The 20261-nt window shown below is 39.3% G+C and overlaps 2 protein-coding genes across 2 annotated transcripts in view; one reads left to right on the top strand and one right to left on the bottom strand.

Annotated features, from left to right (window-relative positions):
- The window catches only part of SYTL3 (synaptotagmin like 3), a 33509-nt gene extending 23497 nt beyond the window's left edge, over nt 1-10012 (bottom strand). Inside the window, exons 1-4 of the mRNA XM_065833683.2 lie at nt 9856-10012; nt 5994-6542; nt 4342-4557; nt 1695-1759 (exon numbers count right to left, since the gene is read on the bottom strand). Coding sequence (XP_065689755.2) covers nt 1695-1759; nt 4342-4557; nt 5994-6103 — 391 coding nt within the window. The 5' untranslated portion in view covers nt 6104-6542; nt 9856-10012. The remainder of the gene's footprint in view (nt 1-1694; nt 1760-4341; nt 4558-5993; nt 6543-9855) is intronic.
- Nucleotides 10013-12634: 2622 nt separating this feature from the next.
- DYNLT1 (dynein light chain Tctex-type 1) lies at nt 12635-18120 on the top strand. The gene is made up of 5 exons (XM_065834539.2): nt 12635-12780; nt 15766-15807; nt 16989-17112; nt 17325-17402; nt 17697-18120. Exons 1-5 carry the CDS (start codon nt 12754-12756, stop codon nt 17765-17767), a joined length of 342 nt encoding a protein of 113 aa, XP_065690611.1. The 5' UTR covers nt 12635-12753; the 3' UTR covers nt 17768-18120.
- Nucleotides 18121-20261: the final 2141 nt, after the last annotated feature.

Raw genomic sequence — 20261 nt, 5'->3', positions numbered from 1 at the left:
TTTTTAGCCAGGAAAGGCAATCTATCACTTCCACGAAAATATGATTTTTATTCTTTAGGTAAAAGTTAAACAAAATTAATAAGAAGCATACTGAGGTAACTTTTTTTTACTCTGCAACATGAGAAAATTCCACTGTAACATGTATTTTTTTCAGTTAGTGAATACTTCACTTGTGTTACATATTCACACCAAAAGAGGGCACTGTCTCTCCAGACTTGAAGAATACATAACTACAATGGTGGCTGTTTTTCAAATTTTGCCATTTTTAAACCCCTTTAATTAAATTAGTTGGTCTAATCAAAAGGAACTAAACAAAATATATTTCTCCCTACAGGCTTATCTTCTGTACATCCTTTGATCTTTGTGCATTCAACCATATTAACAATAGACTAACTAAGCAAAATGCTTCATGTGCCTGCAAAGCTTTGATAATGCAAGGTGAGAACATCTATTTTACCGGGAAGAGGGACATTCAATACCTTGCAATATCAGATTCAGTGTCTGAGAACAACATAACATTTTCCAGTAACTGTGAGAGATTGTTAAATATACCAGCTTTAGACTAACTGGAAAGAATATGAGGGAAAATTACTAACAATGGTTATAGAATACGATTGTGCTTTAAAAGATCTGTCAACAAATACTTTAAAATTAGAAATTCTATTAGCTAGAATGGAATTCAGTGAAATCTTTTGAATTCTAAATTAATTGTTTTAGCAGGAACTGTAGCTCAGTTTCTTAATATTCTACCTGCTATATTTCATGAATACTCACTACCCAAAATTTGCCTATGTTCTTCCATTTATAAACTACTTCCTGTTCAAGTTTCCCAAGGGATATTTAAGGTCCAGTGCCTTCCTTTTTATCAGATATTCTTAAATCTGGAGAGGATGCAGATACTGGAAGTGAAACTAAAACTAACATCTAGCTACAGTCAGGCATGAAGTGAGACAATTGCTGGTCTGAAGTGGGGCATGAAGGAAAGAGAAAGGAAATCCTCTCCATCTCATTAGTCATTGTAGGTGAAACTGAAGACTAACAGCCCCTTGGCTGGTAAAACACATTCCCCATAGGGCAATCAATCCACATCCTCTATAATTTCTTTTAAGGTTTTGTATATTTAATTGCACTGAAAAGACCAAACGCAAGGCAATGGCGCAGCTGGCTGAAAGTAAAGAAACAGTAGGCATTTAGCTCTCTGTTTGTTTATAGCTATAGATGTTGTGGGTTTTTTGGCTTTGGCTTTGGTTTTGGTTTTTGGTTTTTGTTTTTTTTCTTTCATTCCATTCTGTTATTTCCTTAAGCTTTAGAACTTTCTCAGTGAAAACAATTGAAGTTTTAACTTGGACAAGCAATGGATGCAAGATCATTTCCTTCCTTCACATATATTTTAACATGTCTGTATTTATTTCACATCATTGTATTTCTTAGAAGCTTTACACATCCATTAATTTAAATTGATATGGCCAGCAATTTTCTTATTATTAATTCAAAATAAATTATACTTTTAAGTACATTCTGCTAGTTCATGTTCACGTTTTATTTAGTGTATAGACAGATGCACTGTATGATAATTTCTGACAAATATTTCAGCAAGTGGAAGAAACATTAAATATAGCGGCAGACTACATTCTGTGTTTCACCTAGATGAACACTACACATTACACAGCAGTTTATGGTGTTTCAGCAATTACCTTCCCCTGGGTATTTCTTTGCCCGCTCCTCAAAGAACCATTCACCGGTCTTTACTTTCACATCTCTGAAAAACAAGCAGAAGACAGTTGAATCAACATTTTCCAAAGTGTGTTTCTTCAATTGTTTGATAACCATTTAACAATCCAACAATCCTTCTTAAACCTACCATAAAACTAAACTTTCATGACTGCTCACTCTATTGGCTGATTTTGCTGCAAAGGATCGTTCCCTTCCATTATTTATTTTTTTCCCTTTTGCTATGTAGGACGGCCATGGAAAGCAAGACATACTGCTCCAAAGCTGGGAGTCCTGGGCCTAACTCCAGTCTTTCTACTCAACTCATGTAACAGCCCCAGGCACTTTTGCTGACACCGCTGCTTGCAGCTGCAGCCCTGTCTGAGAAGCAGGGCAAGTCAGTGAGAGGACATGTTCCCACACAGAACTTGGGGTGGCCACCAGGAAGCACTGAGCTCCACAACCCTGATGCTGTGATGGCTTCATAGCCCATCTCTATTTTGCAGAGATTAACATCAATGATGGCAACATTATACACAGGCATCAGGAGTATTAAGCTAAGCTATGATGACCAAATGTGTGAGAACAAAGCTAATAAACAAATATCCTCATCAGGTAAAACACACTAACCTCCTTCATAGCAATACCTTTCTTTCTAGACTCCTAGAAGACAGGAGTCCTTTAAAAAGCACACTATATCAACTCAATTCACATAAGACATGCCTCTTCCAGGTGAAAGATACACATTCTGCCAGTCCACAAAGCTTTTAAAATTTACTATTTTGTAAACAACAAACATTCACCTACCTCAGCTCTTCCACTGAGGCATTTAAGCATATTCCTTACAAACATGACCCTAGTGTCTAGGAGAGAATCTCAGTAGTGCTGCTGCTGCTAATGTTTTTTTCAGGAAAAAAATACTATAGTGGTAAACAAGACTCAAAATTATGACTGCTTAGGACATGAAAATCAACTCTTACATTTCTTAGTTGTCCTATTTTTCCATCACGGGGGTAAACAAAAGGCACTAATAGCATTTACCACACTGCTGCACTCCCACCCTTCTTGACATTTGCAGCCTTGATGTAAAAGCTCACTGAAAGCAACAGAAGGAGTCTGACTAATTTTAATAGACTTTGCATAGCGACTAAACAAGATCAAATGTGCTGTCTCTTTGCCATAAAGAGAATTTTAATGACAGCTGAAGAATTCCTTTCTATTAGCAAGGAAAAAAAAAAAAAAGTAATTTCCTCAAGAAAGAATAAAATTGTATTTTAATTCATTTAAAGAATACCTTCATGGTTTTACCACTAAATATCTGGACAAGCTTATGAAATAATTAAGGGTGTGCCGCACTATACAAGGCAGCTTAAAAACTAACTACTCTATAGGGGTTTTCCACTCTGTCCACCAAATAACTGGAAACCAATTTAAGAGAAGAGGAAAAGGGGGAGGTACCTAGAGGAGGATATGGAAAGATAATTTCTTAACCTTTCCATTTAGTGCTTGTAGCGTGAAGCACAGATAGTGAAATATATGCATCAAAATTTAGTAACTGGCTTGTATCACATATAGATGGAGCTAACCTGCCTATTTTATGTATAAATCGTGAAATAAACTGAGGATTTGGAGAACACCTTTTTAGTGTTAGTTTATAGTGTCTTTCAAAATATAGAAAATTACTTCAAACTAATAGTAGAAATTCATTTACCTTAAGACCAATACCTTACTTTGCCTTTCTCAGGCTTATTTAAATCTCATTTTGGCATCTTAAGAGAGAGTGAAGTGGTGCACTGGTCTTGTGTTGGCAGAAATTAAAATTTCATCCAAATCCTCACCCTTTATACAGGGATATATATCACCCTACACAGCTGCTGATTCACTTTCAAAACTACCTTTCTTTGTGTACATATTATTTTTCATCAAAGGTGGAAAAAGAGCTAAACCATTTGGTTTAGCAAGATTCTGATGAACAGGAGGGACTGTGCTGGAGTTTTTCGATATAAAAATTGGACCAATACAGTAACGACCGTTTCCTGGAAAACAAAACCAAGGTGACACAGCAAAAGAAAAACCAACTAAGTCAATGTAAACAAATTTGGATTTCTGGTCACATTTAAACTATTTCTGATAATGTTATTAATACTTTTTACTTCTTAAATTTATATAAAATATTACTTCAATTTACTCATCATTCTAGGTTCCCATAGGATGAGGCAAAAAAATGATTAGGAAATTGTCAAGACTGGCTATACTAAACCAAAACACACTACTTTCAGTAACTTGTTATGATGCACTGGTTCAGTATTGAGCCAGGGGAAAGAGTTATATTTAAAGTTCAGAAACTAACGCTTGTTCCTATGCTTTGCCATTATCATCTTTTTCACACTACCTCTGGACTACCTTGAGAATCCATTTTACTAAATACAGGAAGGGAAATCCTGACTACACGAGGCATAATGCAAAATTCCCACCAATCTCATTGCTACCAGGACTTCATCCAACTTTTTCAAGCTGCCAGAGGTTTTGTTTCATTAATTGTTTAAAGCAACAGATACACACAAAACCAGAGTGCATCCACTGGATAACCAGTGTAAACTGGCACTTATCCAAGCCATCAAAATTCCTTACCCATGAGCATAACAAACGGTGCATTTCCAAAGGCAGGGATTCAGGCAGATGCGGCATTCGGAGCACACTCGGTGGCTGCACCCATTGCATACTGCACCTCTGTTTATCAACAATCCAAGCGATTTCTGACAGCGGGCACAAGATTTCTCCCGGTATTCATGGCTTGCATTTCTTGCCCCTTTCCACCGAAGCTGCTGCAGCTGCAGTTTCAGTTTCCTAATCATCCCAGTTAAAACAAACAAACAAAAAGTAATTAGACCAAAACCCCCAGGTAAGTCACAAGCTAATACTCTGGTTGTGCAACATCATTACTAATCCCTCAAGTCTAATCTCAACTGGGCACTGTCTGAAGGTTTCTACACACAGCTTTTTTGCACTATGGCTGTATATACAACCACAACTGTACATCCAGACAGAGTAACAGTCCAGTATAAATGGGGTTCTGTTCACGTCAGTCATGCACACTCAGGGCAGGGCACCGAAATCGTGCACGCAAGTGATTATGCATTCAGATACAAAACCCGAGACTAAATGGTGCTCCCTTTCATTTGATGGTGTTTTTTATCACATTTAACCAAGAATCAAATATTCAATCAAGTAAAAATAATCATAACAAATGCCTCATCTGGAAGTTAAATAAAAGCCACAGACCAAAATATTGAAACCTCTCCCTTTCGTGAACTTTGCTTCCATTACATATACCAGTAATCAAGATCTATGTTTTCAATTGTTAGCTATAACATCAACAGTTGTTAGGGAATTTCTAACCAATTCAGACTTTATAACCCTTTATTTACTTTTCCCAATCATTTAATAGCTCGGTAATAGTTTCATAAATGTTTGCTGTAAACAAAGTTTAAGTTTCTACATTTAAGAGACTAAAAATTTCTAACTTAGCAACATAAATATCCTGTTTTACATGGGAATGCAATGTGATAAAGCAGGGTACAAGCTGCAAGGAAATCCTTGCCCTAGCTCTGACATAAAGCAAATAAATGCTGGAGGATTATCCCATATCCTTCACAACTAAGATACTTGCATAGTCTGAAAGAATTAAATAGAATCCTTTTCCTAACTGATGACACCTATTGACACTAGTAAGGATCTCCAAGACAATGTGGTGTGCTTGTTACCTGTTGTATGTGAGAAGGGACAGTGATGGATTCAGCACAGTGTGCACAGTATCCAATTGTTAACTCCAGTCATGGCACAACATAAGCTAAATAAGCCAGACAAAGATCTGAACATGTTCTGTGTTACCAGGACTACATAGGCATACACAGGAAAATGAGAATGCCATAAGGCTTTCATAGGAAAAAAAACCAACCAACAACAACCAAACCAAACAAAAACCACCAAACACAGGCACCTATTGTACTTTCTGTGAAGGTTAGAAATAAAATTCCTCAAGCAGATTATCCACTGAACAGTATTTGCTCATTTTACTGTAGATTAGTCAACGGTATGGTAAACTGAAGAGGCTTTGGATACTCCTTAGTTTTCCCAAACCAAAAAAAGGCATATGCTAACAACAAGTAGATAAAAGGAATACATTTAGAAGCACAATGAAGAGGAAGAAGAGTAATTCTGAGAAGAAAACAAAACAAACAAAAAAAAGAATAGAAATACAGGAATAGAGGAACAGCAGATACCTTATTCTTTCCTCTTCTATTTTTCTCACCACCTGGTCACGGTACAGGACTTGTAGAACAGCCTCTCGCTCCAATTCCTTAAGGAAGTTTAGATTAAATTCACAGGCCATTTTCTCCAAACTTTGCTTATTTTTTAAGCTCCTGTCTTATGGTTCTACTACACCCAGAATGATGGATACTAGTTTATAGAGTACAATGTGGTCTGAGTATTTACTAAGTGCCTGCGCGCTTACTTGATTGGTAATATGTTTCACTCCGTCATACCCTTGAAGGGAAAAATAACTCAGTCTGTCTTCACACAAGTCATCACTTAAGTGTGACTGCTATGAACTATTATCAAGGTCACAGCAGTCTTGTCTTTTTCACATGAAAGAACTACTTTTTTTTCTTTTTCTTCAGAGTGGTTCAAAAGAGATGAGAGCTTGCAGCGAGATCTCAGATAGGGCTTTAACTGTCACCAGATGGTGGGACAATTCTCAAAAAGATGATGAAAAGGACTGGGGGGATCAGTTTGTTTTATTTGGTCTTGTAGATTTGGGATTTCCAGGCCTAGGAAAAAAAAAAAAAAAAAAGAGTTATTATCCCTTCTCCTCACTTCTTTGAGACATTTAAAATAACATGTGAAGACCACATTTTGCTACAGTCAGACCTTTCATACACTAATTTAGATACAGGAGAGGTTTCAAGACAGTTCTGTTCTTCAGTTAGTCTCACCATATTGCCCATTAACACTCGGCCATGTACCTTCACATTCTTTGTATAGTTAACATAAAACAATCAATAAAGAAGCTAAAGTCAGTTTTGAACACAGGCTTACAGGCCCCATGACTGGAAAAGTCATACCAGTTGAAACAGAAATGCCCTTTTCTAATCTCATCTCACTGAAAAGACGAAACATCTCCTCAAGCCTCAGAGAAAAGAGGGCAAGACACCCTCTAAGAGTCACTTCTATCAACTGCCTGTGTCTGTTGAGTCGAGATAAACAGTTTAATATCCAATAATGCTATTATCTTTGTTAATACACACAAACACTAAAGAGTTAAGATACATACTATTTCCAGCTCAGTGCACTAACAATTTTTGCCCCAAAATAATGATGTTAATGTACAAATCATATATAATTAATTAAAACAGACTCACAACTGTATTTTGAATATATTCTGTGACCTTCACTTTTGTAAAACTCACAATAAAATAGAAAATAATTGTAATATACTTCACAGTGAAGCAGAGAAAGAATATTAGTATTTAGTCTAATTCAGTTTACACACCATATTACACATACTACTGTCCAGTGTGTATTGCAAGAATGGTAAGACAGTTCCACTAATGGTACACCAAATACCAAAGATGTGTATATAAAAACTGGTTAAGTGTTTCAAACTTAATCTGAACTAAATCCATATAGTCAGGGTCTAGGCAGAACATCTAAACACTAGGACAGAAGCGTAAAGATTTCCCAGGGCAGTTACTGATGCTCCACTGATGGACCTGAGCTGAGAAGCTCACCAACTATCTACATTGCTGGATCATTATTTTAAAACATCTTGAGTTTTAAGTTTAAATTGAAATAAACAAAAACCCCAAACAAACAAAAAAGCACCCACCACAACAACAGCACTTCAGATATGTAGAGACAATGTATTTTTGTAAGTGCAGGAAATTACTTTATATACAGCTTGCCTCAATTAAGTTACTTAATTTCACACAGAGAAAGCAGGAAATGATATGCATTCCATGCTTTTATATCTTTCATGAAACCCTTCAACAGACACCAAAAGGACAAAGCATTTCACAGAGCACTGTTAACAAAGAGAAAAAAAAAAAAAGAAGTTTGGTTTCCTGTGGAAACAAAAGAGACAGATATAGGCATAATCATATTTTATTTCCTTACCAACTGCAATTTCACAGGAAATTACTCAGTTGAAACCTAAAAAGCTTGAGCAACTTTTTAACACAATGTGTCATTTTCAAAGGCCCCTGCATACTTCACCTGCTTTCATCTTCTACCTCAATAATACCTCCCAGAACTGCTGAGCATGTTCAGAGTCTTCGACTTCACTTAAGTCAATACAATCTGAAAGAGCAGTCAGTACAAATACGGTGACCTCTGCAATATACAGGATACCAAAACACCCATTACAGCAAAATTTATGTTCTCTGTAAACTCCTAGGATTTTCAAAGGTTAGTATAACTACAACATCATCAGAAAATCCCACTGAAGCATCAGTAAGGGCTAGCAAATTCATGATAGGTATTATTAAATGGATCCAATAAAACCACTCGAGTGATCTTAAGGAAAATACGCGAGCGTCTTACAGAGCCATTAAGAACATGCCACTGTAAAACAGTTACTAAGAACAACATCTGAAGTTAAGCAAGCACAGCAGTAGTTGCTATTTGATATCTCCAGGTCAGAGGTTTTTTCCCAATCTTCAGTTTAAGCTCAGAATGTTTTGTCTTTTTTTTTCTTGCACATTCAAAGACAGCTCAAAATCTAGCTTAATGATGAGGTAGCTTTAAAAAGAAATAAAATACTGTATCCTCCAAAATGGGAGATAATCCTTGTGCCCCACAATAGACTTGAGCTTGTAATCATTTTGCAGATGTGTTCAAATTGGACTGAAAAGCTCCCTACTGTTGCAAAAGAAGAGCTTTCCCAGCACATAAGCTATCTGCATTAGGTTAGATTTTTGGCAGTAATGAAGAAGTAGTGTTTTCAGTAATGATCCTCCTTGAAAGGAAAAAACAATCTCAAAAACCTTCACAGATGCCCTCCTTTCATGTTTACTCACTGAATCAAGCCAGCTAGCTGTTTTACAGTCAGCAAACCTCAAAGCCAAGCTTGTTCTATGCAAAACCAAAAGCAACAGCAAGCTCTTTAGTAAATACCATAACACTTCTCCCGTTTCAGCACAAAGGCCACATAAAATATTTTGTTCAAGCATTATTTTAAACTATGTATCTAAAATAACCCAGTGTCAGGCACCTAGCAGGTAGATCAGTAGCTTTTTGAAAAATATCATCTGAAGTTTCAAAGCCATCATAAAGAAGACGAGATGACCAACATGGACACGCCTTAGGAGAGGGAGACTCGCATGCATGCAGTGCAATCACAGAAGACCGCACTTTTTTCTTTTATGTCAGACTAAAATGGTATGTAGTTATGTCCTACCTAAGACAAAATTGTTTGCAAAAGAGAGCTTATTTTTTAAGTTTTTGAACTTAGAAATGCCTAACTTATCAAGCTTTTTCTCAAAGCAATTTTGCATGTAATGTATTATTGGTCTCCTTTCAAATCCTTAAGCATTAGCAAAATAATGACAATTAAATAAGTATAAATAAACTAATCTTCTAAAGTCACAGCCTTCATTGACTTGAGATCACTGGATTACTTCATCCATTACCACAGGAGATGGATGTAATACATCAGTAGCTAGGACCCCAATTAAGAAGGTGCAAAGTAAAAATCATCACAAAAACTACTGTAATTTGTGGCTATTTTCTATTCTGCAGAGGCAAATCACATAAATTTATTCTTAGTTAAGAAAACTGGAAGTGTTATTTTATACTACCTGGCTGCAACAGTTGATTTTCCACATCCTTGCACACACACATGCAAACTACTTATAAGTTCTTTGATAATATTTTACCAAAGTTAGGTCTTGTGATTTTAATAACATCCGAGCAACTAAAGTTAAAACAGACAAACAAAAAACACCCAAAACCCAACACAAACACTTAAGTTCCAGTTGTGGTCTTTCCACGAAATCCTTGCAGTTTAAAAAACACCATCCACCATTTAAAAAATGCCTCTTCCTGTGCAATATCATGTAGAATAGATTAAAACAACATCCTTACCTTCTCAGCAGCCATTGAAGAAAATATGTATGGAAATAAACTGCTTTTAAGAGATGAGCAGCACTCTTATTATTTATTTATCTTTTCTTAAAGAAAACTGGTGGCTGTTCTCCTCCCCTTTTCCTTCCTTTGGGCACCGAAATGAAACTGACGTATATACAGAGGAGCATCACCAAAACAGCCAAAAGCAAACACACTCAAAGAAGAGCTCTAGTGTTACAACACTTTTTGCCAAGTCCCTGATTTTGTTACCAGCAAGAGCAACAAGCAATCAAAGAGAAGTTACTCATTTTTCTAACATCAATAAGAGACTCAGCACAAGAGACTATAAAAGCTGACAGATACCATCAAAATATGCTGTCTTCAAGCCATGCACAGGAAGAGAAATGGCTTTGAGTTCTACATCATTTCTTTTTCTGATACTATAGATGTGAAAATACTACTAACCTCAACGCCCTCAGGACTCACACAGAAAACTCTGTTTGTATTGTAAACTGTTCTTTCTTGGAAACAAAATAGTTTTATATTCAGGTCTGAATGACAAAGCAATTACTATAGATCAAAGTACAAAATAATTCATTTTTTTATGCATCTGTGAAAAGAATAAAATTATTTTACCTCGCAACTGGAAATCTGATCTCAGATAACAATTAAAAGTTAAAACATCATTTGGATTGGATATCCCAATTTAGTCTATTACAGAACCAAGTGTAAGTAATGAAGTCCAAAATTACTTCCAAATTTTTTCAAAGTCTGGTAAAGAAGAGAGGCTGGTTTTGCAGGTCAGTCTCCTTTCTTGTTCCTGATTCTACCAGATAAACTGCATTTACAACGCAGAAGCCCTTATTAATGTTTTGGGTGTTTCAAGAATTATTACTTTTAATTAAAATTAAACAAAGCACTACAATTATATTAACATGGCAAAATTGAAGAGCCTGCAATTTTATAACCTCATTAAGTTAAATAGGTTCAAACATTTCCACCTGCGTATGTCAAGTTTAATCACCTTCAACCACATCACTGAAGAGAAAGCAACTGTTAGTGGGGCATAGAACAATGCTAATCAGATAATATTTGGATGATTTAGGCCTTCATTTTAGGCAAAACTTTAAATGAAAGACCAGAAAGAACCTGAGGATGGATTAGTACTACCACAAATCCAGGCTGAGGAACTTTAGCCCCACCACCAGCTTTCCCCTAGTACTTAACCAAAGCCTTAATTGCCACACTTTTAACTCATTGTAACTTTCCCTCTCACCCTTGTACCTGGAAAACTGCTGTAGTATTCTATACATGCTAAGAATATAACCAAGGTATAACCTTTTATTCTTTTGCCTAAACAAGAACCACTTGTTCAGCCTTCCCACAGTCCCCACTGTTTTGTCCCAGTGAGAACAGGGCTCCAAGTGGGGCTGAGGGCGAGCTCAGCACCCAGCTGCAGTGCTGCCACATCCCAGTGGGATGGCAGGACAAGTGCTGCCTGCAGAGTGCCCACAGTCCGAAAGTGAGGTGACGGGTCATGGTTGTCTTCTTCAGGAGAAACAAGAGGCAGGGCCTGACGCGGGACTGGGAACAAGGCCAAAATGTAGGGCTGAGGTCCAGCCCAGAGGCAGGCCTGGAGCAGAGGGCACAGGGGTGGAGGTCAATGCTGAGGCTGACCAGGGCAGCTGAGGCCTGTCCATGCACCCAGGCCCTGAGGCTGCAACTCCCTCAAACTTCTTGAAATACAGCAGCTAAAACTGGACCAGTATTTGCTCCTTGTGAGGCCTTATTGCAGAGAGTGCAATGGGAATGCTGTTCCCCACATCCTGCAAGCTATTTGTCCATTTACACTCATTTTTAACAGTACCATATGACAAATCGAGGTAAATTGTACTTAACACACCTCCCTACTCTCTTGTCTATGGAACAACTACTGAGTGAGCTGGTCCTGCCCTGCCTGCATTTACAGAGCTGGTTGTTCCTGCTTCAGTGCAGGCCTTTGCGCTTGCCCCCATATATTATTTTCTTCTTGGCTTGGACTATTTCTGCAGTTCATCCAGGCCACTCTGGACTTGAACAGCATCTTCTGTTGTTTACATGGTCTCTCAGAGGTTGGTATCATCAGCAGCCTGGGCAATGTGCAAATGCTGCACACAAAAAACCCATAAAGTGTGAAAAGCATGCCCTTTAATTTCATTGTCTGGATTCTGATTCTGGCTGCTAAAAATAATAGGGTCTGCTTAGAACTGCAACAATACACATATAGTTCATGACTTTTAATGTATTCTTCAGTTCCTGGGCATACATGACATACTCAGGCCTTGTTTTCAATCTCTGTTTCCAGAAACAAGATACAGATGCTCCTTCCCAGTGCAGGACCTCTGGGATCCACCTCTCTGCGGGCACGCCCACCGCCCACAAGCGGCAAGCTATCTGTGTGAAAAACACAACCATAACAAGTAGCTTCCTCTCTGTCTACTCCGGGCCCCGGGGCGTGAGCGGCATCTCCCCGCCGCGCTGTCACTATGGCAACCCCGCCATCTTGGCGGCCGCCGGGCGGGCCGAGCTACCCCAGCAGCAACCGCCGCACTCCCCGTTGCTACGCGCGCGGCGAGCGCATTGCGCAGGCGTTAGGAAAGCGGCGGGCGGCCAGGGGAGGGGGTGCGTGGGGCGGGGGGGCGGCTCAGGAGCGCGCAGGCGCACTGTTAGCTGTACGAAGCCCACGCGAGGCGTGGAGAACCGCGCGGCCCCGGCGGCCGGACCCTGCGGGCAGCACTGCGCACGCGCCCCGAGCGCCGCAGGCTGAGGCGGGCGGGGGGCCGGGAGCGCAGGCGCACTGCGAGCGGCGGTCGGCGCGTGGTGAGTGGGGGGCGGCGCCGGGGTGACGGTTGAGGCGTGAGGGGCTCCAGCGGGAACATGGACGATTTCCAGTCGGCGGAGGAGGTAACGCACCGGGGTGGGAGCAGGGAGGGACACAACTTCGGGGCTTCTCCTTTCGGGAGGCTGCGGGAGGGTCTTAGGCGATACCTGTCCGCCCCGGACCCTACCCCTCGATCTCCCCCGGAAGGGCCCGGGGGTTTTGGGAGCCTTGGGGTTTTGGGAGCCTTCCCGGTCCCCATCGCGCCGACCCCCTGCCACCCTCGCTCGGGGTGACGCCGGGCGCTGGCGGCGTCTCTGAGCCGCGCGTCCTGAGCAACGGCTGCAGACGGGCCCAGCCTTTGTTCCTGCCGCCCGGCTGCCCAGGGCTGCTGCCCGCCCGGCGGGCCGGAGCCCATCCCGGGAGCTCGCTGTCCCTCTGGCCGTGCGAACTGATGTGGGTGCCGGCCGGGTCATTGGGCCAGCCCCGTGTCTGCGTGTCGGGTGTGCTCTGGGCGTTGACCCCCACGCCTGCTTCTCTCCCGAAAGCTGCTGCTGCACATCACAGAGAGAAATTGCTCGAGGGGTATCATGGTTTCTGGCTTTAGCGACAGGATGAAGCAGTGTGCTGTGATAGACGGTTTACTACTATGGCTTAGATCAGTGAAAGACGCGAATAAGCTGTTTTTGTGTAGAAAGAAGAGTTCAAGCAGATAGTCTGCATGGTACACGTGCACTGATGAGACATTATATCCCTTAACGAAAGACACAAAGTTGGATAAATTGAAGGTCTTTTTCTTTATCATACTAAATGACTACCCAGTGAATGTTGCTCTTGCAGAGGGACAGTTTTTCAGAGCTGCGACAATTTGCTGGTTTGTTCTTAAGCAGCTGCACTGTGACTTGGTCAGACAATAGCAAAGCACCGTGAGAGGCAAAGGTGTGTCAGGCTTGTACTATTCTAAAAGCCTTGTCCTGATTGCTGGGCCTGGCATGTGTTATACAGTTACAGATATTTTTAAAATAATTATAATTAACAGCTTTAAGAATGGTGTTCAAGTATGTTTTCAAAAATGTCTTCAGAATTACTCAAAAACGCTGCTTTGCAATTTGCATTTGTTTCCTGGGAAGTCCCCTTTTAAACAAGGTAGTGGAAACATTGCACTTGCCTTCCTTGGGTCCAAGGAACAGTTCAGACAAATCACAAAACTTCTAATTTTTTCCCTCTTTATTTTATAATACAAAAAGTGTTTATATTATCTTATTAAAGGGTGGAGCACTCTTGTGTTATTTGGCAACTCAGTTACAGCACACAAAGCTGGATGTGGGGACTTTATGTTCTGTTTTGTCGTGCATCTAAGCACATACACACTCTCATCCCAAAACAGGGAAAAGGTGGAAGTAACAGCAACTATAGAACCAAATTCTCAAATCTGTCTATGGCTCTTCCCTGCTTGTTTCAGTACAAATTAATTATATAAATACATTTGAGAATTTTGCTGGATTTAATTCAGTTTACTTTGGTGAACTGTGTTTGTACTCACTAAAAGGTGTTTCTGAGCAGACTGCTAGACTTTGTAAAGCAAAATCTCTATATGGTTTATCAGCTTGCCTGACAGTATCATGTCTGCTAGGATGTCTCACGTGTATTCTTATGTTCTATGGGAAAGAATATTTTGATTATTACAGTTCTTATTTGGTTAAATACAGTGGCACATGTTAGACATAGGCACTTGTAATATTCAGTACTGTGAAATTAGGTATATTAAAATTAAAGTAAAAAAATGAAAAATTAAATCAAAGCTGAAAATAAAAGCCAGTTTGCTACAGCACATAGAAGTTTTTAAAAAATGGTGAAGTGTGTGAGGAAGTAAGTGCATCTGAGCAGTTACAGAAAATGCATTGCCTGTGTGTCTCCTGTGGCGTGCTGTTTTTTTCACTGGGGAGAACACTCAGCTGCTCATGTGTCTCTGAATGTTGTGTGTCATTGAACCTGACAGACCATTCAACTTCTGACCAAAGGTTTATGAACACGGTGTTGAGATTCTCCTGAGCAGGTGTAACCATGTCCTGCTTGTACACCCGAATTGTCCTGGTATCTGTCTTTGCCAGCTGGAGAAGCTGAGAGACCTCCCAGTGACAACTCAGTCAACATAGGCTTGATGAGGTTAATTTTGAAGTCATTATTCAGTCTTCTGAAATTAACACGTTTGCTGTTATTTGCACATCTTGTGCCCGATTTGTCCCCTCTGATTTGTGTGGTGAGGCTGTGCAGTACCAGCAGTATGAGTGTGGTGTCAACCCGGCTGTTGCCCAGCAGGACCCCCCTCTTTGGGCGGCTGGTTGTATCACCTTATATGGAGGTAGCAATAGCTGAGGGCCTGAAACAGGGAAGCCAACTAACCATACAAAAACTGGGTAGTAGTTTTAAGATTAGTAAAATATTGGGGCTTTATCTGTCCCCATTCCACATGCTTACTCTCTTCTCCCCAGGCCCCAAGAGAAGGCTGAAGGTGGTGAGGAGTTCAGTGAGCTAGACAGAACTAAAACTGCCTTTGGGTTTCCAAGGGACAGTTTCCTTCTTATCCCTGGCTGAAATTGGCCTAACAGCTTTTTCTTGAGCTGTGAATTGGTGTTTTGCCCGCATCAGTGCCCTGGAGATGTCATTTCTGATTAACTGTAAGCTGTGCCTGCACACTGAGGTTCTCTCTGCAACCCCACCGTGAATCGCAGACATTAATGCTTATTGTAAAATGAGAATATATATGTACAGAACTGCTATACATACTACTTTAAAATACTCTGAAGTTAAAATTTTAAAACTTTGGCTCAAAGGGCCAGCTAATATTAGTTCATCTGTTAGTTTTCATTACATTGCTAAGAATGTTAACTTGACTGGGTTCAGGGAGCCAGAGTATGTATGAGCAAGCAAAGGAAGATTCAGTATCTTCTGACGGTAAGGACTCTGGAAGGCATAAATTAAGCTCCTAGTGCACGTTGTTAACAAAAACTGAACTCTGTAAACGTAAGAATGTGTCCACTGATTATTTAAAATTCTACTTTTTTTTCTAGACTACCTTTGTTGTTGATGAAGTCAGTGCCATCATTAAAGAGGTAAACTAATATTTTAGTTTTGTTGGTGTGAAAGTATAGTATGTTGTATGCTGTGTGCTAAAAGGCATTCAGGCAAATCCAATAGCTGATAGGTTATAGATTTCTAGATAGGATGCTGTCAAAGTGTAACCAATTACATATTTTAAATGGAAATGATACCTAGCTTTAGTTGTGATATGTATTACAAATCCAAAAGATAATTAAAATAATTTCGTATGTTCCTCTTGGTTGCATTGTATCCCTGTTAGAATTAGAGAGAGATTTTATGTTTCAGTAACATACAGGGGTTTTTATAGGCCGTCTGCATATGCATGTTACTGTGTTCTTTTAAGATGCTTTTCTTCCAAGATGAGTTCATGTTTGTTTGAAATGATCGAACTGTTCTTGTTGCTAAGAAACATTAATGTCCTGTTTAGAAAATTCCCATAAGGATTTGGTTTTTGTGTCCAGGATTCCTCTTGTAGAGCAGACTAGTACAGTCTTTCTCTTGTTGCAAAACAACTGTTTTGGTCAGATTTTGTAAACTGAATACACATGCTTTAATACATGCTCCTGTCTCTTCTGAATCTGAAATAATTTTGTGATTATTTTTTAAAATAATTTCTCTGAGGAAAAAATAGATCAATGAAAACCATGCAGCTTTACTGTACTTTTGTTTGTTTTTCAAAGCGGAAACTATTCTTGTAAGTAAAATGGATTATTTGGCTGAAGGCGTCTGCTCTATTAGTAACCAGCAACTACCTGGGTCTTTTGATTTTTATTTGGGGTTTTGTTTCCTAAAAATTATTCTGCTGAAAAATCAGAAGTTTATTTCCATAGAAGAATGTGTGTGAGTGAGCTGTTGTTGTGCACATTTTTTCAGTCTCTTCAAGATTGTTTAAATGCAAGACCTTTTTCATAACTCTGGCTTCAGGACATTGGAATAGGAATTGCAAATAATCAAAATATCACGAAATGAAAAGAGGATAGAATGTATTATAATTTCTCCATGGTTCAATTTCTAACCTGCAATTTTTTTAATAATTGAAAACACTTCAAACAATCAGTATGGCCAGGCAGTATGTAGGATTTTTTCTGTGGGTATGGGGTCTCATATTCAGTGTTCCATGTTGGAGTAGGTTAATGAGTGCCTGGTAGATTGACAACAGTGCAACTTATTTTACGTGTTTGTTGCCAAATAGGCCATAGAAAGTGCAATAGGTGGCAACGCCTACCAGCACAGCAAAGTGAACCAGTGGACAACCAGTGTGGTGGAACAAACGCTAAACCAACTCACAAAGCTGGGGAAGCCTTTCAAGTATATTGGTGAGCTCAACTTTCTCTATTTTGTTAAAGCTGGCACAGGCAAGTACAGTGATGGATAGTGGGTGGGGGAAGATCTTAGCAAGAACCATGTCTGTAAACTACTCATAAACATGTTTATATGCATATGTGTGTATGTATGTACTATGCTAAGCAAAAATGTAGCTATATGTTAAATGCTAGTGATAAATTAATAAAAGCTTCTCTACTAACAGTGACCTGTGTGATTATGCAGAAGAATGGTGCTGGGCTACATACAGCAAGCTCTTGCTTCTGGGACAACTCCAGTGATGGTAAGGAGCACAACTGTTGGATTTTTTAGCTTGCAACTCTAATGCTAGTCCCCTTAAGACTAGGCAGCGTACTTTTCTTTTTTTCCAAATGCTATTGTTTTGGAGTAATAGCATACAGTTTGGTATTTTTGCCACTTGGTTGCGATGCTAACTTTGCTATACATGGAGTGCTTAGCTGTTGTGAAAGCTTTATTCTTAAGATTCTTAATGTGAACAATTACAAACATGCATATAGGGGCATGCATTTAATGACTAAGTTTCTTCTGTCTCTGAAACCCTTTTTTGTATTTGTAGGAACCTGCACTGTGAGATGGGAGAATAAGACTATGTACTGTATTGTCAGTGCCTTTGGACTTGCAATATAATTGCCTTGGAATCATTCACCTTTCTCTTTTCTACTCCAGCACTTGATTCCGTCTCTGCTCAGACTGTGAATACACTGAACAACTTCTGTTTTTAATGTACTTTTAAAGTAACTTTTTTCAAACCTAGAAAGGTGAAAACATGCTGTTACATGGTTTATGTTTGTACTTTTAGCGTCATACCAGTGTTGTCATACTGTCTTAACACTTCAAGACCTTCACTTCAAGGTGCTAATACTGAAATCTGCTGCAGTGTAAACACTTTCTCTGGATTTCTTTTTTAAGACCAATATAAATGAGACACTGACTTTCACACTTTGTACTTTGGGTTAGCATTAAATTATTGAAATTCATAACCATTGGTGTGACTTATTTAAACTTAACTGTTTTGTTATTAAAAAAAAAAAATTCCAGTTCTTTTATTCTCTCTGAAGTAGCTGAGGTAGATACCAGAATACAAAGCACTTCTGTAATTTTGCCAAAGTCACCTCAAAATTGCAAGAAAGTGATATGATGTTTATCAGAAAGTAATGTGTCTGCATTTTTGGGACCTGTTTAATCTGTGTGGTATTTAGGGCATGGAATGATAACAAAAATAGCAGTTGTCATTGAACAAAGACAGATGAGAAGTTTTTCACATTCTATAAGCTCTGGGCAAGATATACATGGGTCATCATTCACTACTGTGACCAATTACATGTTAGCTGCTGACTTCTACATTGATTTTGCTGATGGTGAGTGTGATGAGTTGTGATAGTGAAACATGATCTTTTCTGGAAGGGGGGAAAAAATTGCCTCAAGGCGACATGACTAAATAACATGTCAGTAAGTCTCTGCCTTCTCGAGTCAAGTTTCAGAGGAATAGCAAGCAAAACAAGTTTTCAGCACAGGCTTGGATAAGATTTTATTTGTCACCTAATTAAAGAAATAGGAGCATGCTGTGACTTTGACTGCCTCTCTGAACTGCTGTGCTGCTTCTGTAAGCAGTAGCTCACTGCTAGTGAAGTTTGAATGGATGAGTTACAAAGCAAGTATGGGCTAAAGTCAGAGTGACCTGCATTTGCTTAGATTTATGAAGCCTTGTCAAATATTTTCAGAATCTGGCTCTCAACTAAAGCTGTCTAGGAGGAGATGACTGCTGATACAACAGTATGTTTCTGTGAACTGCGAAGATGTAATACTGGAACATAACAGTAGAGGATTTATTTTTCATAGCGCACATAGGTGTGTTCTCTGTGATAACTCGGCTTATTCAGACTGAAGAAAACCCTGTGTTAAGCCAGGCTTCAACCCTCTTCCTTCCTATCCATTTCTGCTGTCGGTAGGGCAAAAAAGTTGTCTTTATCAGCAGGGTTGGGCTTGGTACATTTGAGACTTTTAATTTAGCTGTAAGGCTTATGTATTTCTGCCAGCATACCAGTTTCAAAACGTGTCTATAAAAACATCTTCACTACAAGCCACTTCTTTATTCTAGCAAATGTCTTGGTGAGTGCTGCAGGGCTATACTGCATGTATATACTGTGGATTATATACCCGAGACTGATTTCTGTAGCAGAGAGAGTTTTAGCCTGGGTTTGACAGAAACAGAATGCTGAGTGTTCAGTGTCAGAAACGATGCAACACCTGTAAAAAGAAAATATTAAAACAAGACAGGCTCAATAAAGTGCCTGAAGTGCCTGAAATAGTCATCAGGGTGAGAGAGAAACTTGTCATCATGAGAATAAATCTTTGATCTCTGAATTGCTAAGGAAATTTTTAATTTGGATGACTGGATGCTTTATCTTCTTTACATCAGCATGCCAGAATGCTGCTGGTAGTGTAGTACCTACTTAGCTAATTATTTGTGTAGAAGAGAAAGTTTCCTGCACTTTGAGTATTTACTTTTAGAAACACTAAGCTTCTTGCTCAAGCTATTTGAACATTGCTTGTCCTTTGTTCATATTAAGGCTAGCACATCCCTTGGGGGTTTTTGCTGTCTGTTGGTTCATGCATGTGCTGAACTGGAGAAAGAAATGTTTGAGCTGCTTGTCAGTGTGAAAGCTGTAAGGGAGGAAAAGACCCTGTTGCATTAAAACAGAAGTTGTGCTGCAGAAAGGTGGGTATAGGTTCATGGATTGTTTTACATGTTGAGTAATAACCAGTGCTTCTGATGTAACAGTTTCAGGGTTACAGAAAGGGGTTTAGGAGTTGTGGGGTTTTGGGGGTGTTGTTTTTCTGGGTGTTGGTCTCCCCTCCTGTGAATTAACGTAGGGCTTTTCTGTAAAATGTTATTAACCATTGCATATTACAGTGTTGATGTTGTGCAGTTTTGAGTTTTACATTTTAATTCTTCTCTTCAAACACCTTAGTTTTAATCACCTTTTTCAAATACTGCTGGCCAGCTCAGTGCCAAATAAAGCATTAGGGTGACAAGGTTTCAGAGGCCTTTTTCTAGGTAATTAGTTGGCTGTAAAAAAAAAATTAGCACAAGCCATGGGCTGGAGTATTCAGGAAGGTA

This window comes from Patagioenas fasciata, chromosome 3 (assembly GCF_037038585.1).
Source record: "Patagioenas fasciata isolate bPatFas1 chromosome 3, bPatFas1.hap1, whole genome shotgun sequence".
In the NCBI taxonomy this organism is placed as follows: Eukaryota; Metazoa; Chordata; class Aves; order Columbiformes; family Columbidae; genus Patagioenas; species Patagioenas fasciata.
The sequence above is the reverse complement of the archived record's forward strand: the minus strand, read 5'-3'. Positions and strand labels throughout refer to the sequence as shown.

Bases quoted from the DNA above. Each gene is read 5' to 3' on its own strand.
- DYNLT1 (XM_065834539.2), top strand. From the start codon at position 12,754: ATGGACGATTTCCAGTCGGCGGAGGAG. The intron at 12,781-15,765 runs GTAACGCACCGG...TTTTTTTTCTAG, and splicing joins ATTTCCAGTCGGCGGAGGAG to ACTACCTTTGTTGTTGATGA. The intron at 15,808-16,988 runs GTAAACTAATAT...GTTGCCAAATAG, and splicing joins TCAGTGCCATCATTAAAGAG to GCCATAGAAAGTGCAATAGG.